Consider the following 2,832-nt stretch of genomic DNA (forward strand, 5'->3'; position numbering starts at 1 on the left):
CTGGGTTGAGCTTGGTTGGCACATGTCTCCATTGATTCGGAGTAGAAGCATCGTGAATAACTTGTAATCGATTCGCTACAAAGGTTTGAAACCTTTTGTTCTCGCTCTTAATGTAACGCAGCACTATCATTGAATCGCTCCAGAAAACAATTTGACTTATTGACAGATCCAACTCATCACAAATTTGTTTATTCAGCTTCACGGCCAATGTTGCAGCGGTTAGTTCCAATCTGGGTACCGTGACTGTTTTAAGAGGTGCAACTCTTGATTTGCCCATAACTAAGGTACAATGAATCCTTCCTTGGGTATCTTCCAGCCGAAGGTACGTTGCTACCCATATCCTTCAGTCGATGCGTCAGCAAAATAGTGGAGTTCCGCATTCCTTGTCTTGTTAAATTCGTGCGGTTTATAGCATCGAGGTATTTCTAATTTCACAAGGGAATGGAATTCGCTTTGCCAGTCATGCCATATTTCGCTTGTCTCGATTGGGAGATCTTCGTCCCAGCCGTGATTTACTCGACACAGGTTTTGCATTATGCGTTTGGCTGGTAAAACGACAGGAGCGACTAGACCAAGGGGATCGTAGACCGAAGCTATGAACGATAGAATCCCTCTTCTTGACTCTGCTTTCAATTTGCTTCCCCGGAATCCCAACGTGTCCCTTTCCGTATTCCACTGAACGCCCAATGCTTTCTCCATCGGCAACTTCTCCAACTGAAGGCTGACGCATGGCGCTCTTTCTTTGTTAGGTACGTGAGATAAGACTTCTCGATCATTTGACACCCACTTTGTGAGATGGAATCCACCGCGAGACAGCAAAACTGGTAGTTCGTCTACCAACTTCATTGCTTCTTTCCTTTCTGGTAAAGACTTGAGACAGTCATCTACATAAAAGTTACGATCAACTGTGTCGACAACTTGTTTGCTGAATTCTTCCCGATTATCTGAAGCTGTTCTTTTTAACGCGTAAGAACAACAACTTGGGGAAGAGGTTGCTCCGAATAAATGAACAGTCATTTGATGCTCTACTGGTTCTTTGGATAGATCTCCCTCTGGCCACCATAGAAATCTCAGTGCATTACAGTCTTCTGGCTTAACCTTCACCTGATGGAACATCTTCTCAATATCTGCCATTACCGCTATCTTTTCCTGCCTGAACCGCAACAATACACCAACTAATGAATTGGTATAATCTGGTCCTTGAAGAAGCTGATTATTTAGGGATGCGTTGTGGAACTTCGCAGCACAGTCAAAACGATTCTTGTCTTTTCTGGTTTTGCGGGTGTGTCACAGGGTGATGAGGCAGATACCAAACCAGTTTTTTGAGTGACTCGTCCTGTGTATTTTGTTTATCCACTTGAACTACTTTAGCGTGCCCTTTTGAGATGTATTCCTTCATCGTTGCCTTATAATTTGCGTGAAGTATGGGGTCCCTCTCAAGTCGTTTCTTCAAATAAGCAAGTCTCCTTTCAGCCATAGACTTATTGTACGGGAGAGTGGGTCATCGTATTTCCAAGGAAGACCAATTTCATATTGATGATTTTCTAGCTTGACAGTTCTATCCATTATTGCCTTTGCGCGACGATCCTCGACCGACAGACATTCTTTAACGTCAGCAGCCGACTCGCTAAACTCTGAATTGTAGAGATTTTGCAATTGCTGACGAATGGAACTCATACCATCTTCCCTTTCCATACACCCAAGAGCTTGATCAACATGAATGAAGTTCATCTGAGCTTCTTGATAAGGTTTTCCTTCAGAGGTCCCATCACCGTCCAACCGAGGATTGTCCGTATTGCGTAGGGTTGATTTCTTTTCCCAGAACGCACTTCAAGGGGGCAAAGAGCTTCGGGAACGTCACTTCCAATAAGGATAGTGACTTTCTTATCCACTAAATCGGTTAGATTAACGCCTTTAAGGTGAGACCACCCTTTACATCAGTGTTCGTGGGAATACTTTCTAGAGCAACAGGAAGAGTGTTGGTCGTCCAAACTTTATCTAGTCTGACACCTTTGCCCGTGGATACTCCAACCACATCGAGAGATAACTGTTGACCCTTACTTTTGTGGCTGCCTGAAACAGTCGCTAACGTGAATTCGATGGGTGAGCAATCGGCTCCAAGATCTTCAGCTAAACTGGTTAAGCACATGGTTGTGTTGGAGCCACTGTCTAAGAACGCATAAGTTTCTATCACACGACTACCATAGGGTGCGCTGACCTTAACTGGAATAACTTGCAAACCTATACGACAACTGCTATATGATGAATTTGTCGCGCCAACTCCAGACGTTGGGAGTGCTTTGGATTGGCTGTCGCTTTCAGATGGTTCAGGATTTGGATTACTCCTTTCACTTGATTTAGAATCCTTAGCCTTTATTTCGGATGAGTGTAACAAAGGATGGTGCCTTCTCTGACAACCTTCAACACCGCATATGCGGGCACCTCTGCAGTCTTTCACGAAATGTCCTGGGCTCAAGCAAGCATGACAAACTTTGTGCGTCTTTACTAGGTCTTGTCGTTGCTGAAGATTTTGAGCCCTGAACTTGTGACAGCGTTCAAGATGGTGTGTGCCTTTGCATAGTACGCAGGATAAATTTCTTCCCTTTGATTCACTACTGTCAAATATTCTCTGGCTGTGAGTTGCTAAGTTTGTGCTATTCCCACTAAACAAGAAGGATTTCTTCTTCAATCTGTCAGTTCCATCCTTTCGGGTTTCATTTTTCGAGGTAATCATTTGACCAAAGTACGTACTAGCCACGGCTGCGCGGGATTGTATGAATTCAGTTAAATGAGAGAAATCTGGTGTGATGTGATTGTCGTACATATGGCTTG

General features: G+C 44.0%; 1 protein-coding gene across 1 annotated transcript; it reads right to left on the minus strand.

Annotated features, from left to right (window-relative positions):
- Positions 1-330: 330 nt before the first annotated feature.
- On the minus strand, positions 331-1,134 carry LOC124435189. The gene has a single exon (XM_046985136.1). The coding sequence runs from the start codon at positions 1,132-1,134 to the stop codon at positions 331-333; it is 804 nt and encodes a 267-aa protein (XP_046841092.1).
- Between the last annotated feature and the right edge of the window lie 1,698 nt (positions 1,135-2,832).

The sequence above is a fragment of the Xenia sp. Carnegie-2017 genome, unplaced genomic scaffold (genome assembly GCF_021976095.1).
Source record: "Xenia sp. Carnegie-2017 unplaced genomic scaffold, XeniaSp_v1 HiC_scaffold_14, whole genome shotgun sequence".
Classification (NCBI taxonomy): Eukaryota; Metazoa; Cnidaria; class Anthozoa; order Malacalcyonacea; family Xeniidae; genus Xenia; species Xenia sp. Carnegie-2017.

Excerpts from the sequence above, each read along its gene's own strand:
- LOC124435189 (XM_046985136.1), bottom strand. The coding sequence starts at position 1,134 with ATGGCAGATATTGAGAAGATGTTCCATCAGGTGAAGGTTAAGCCAGAA.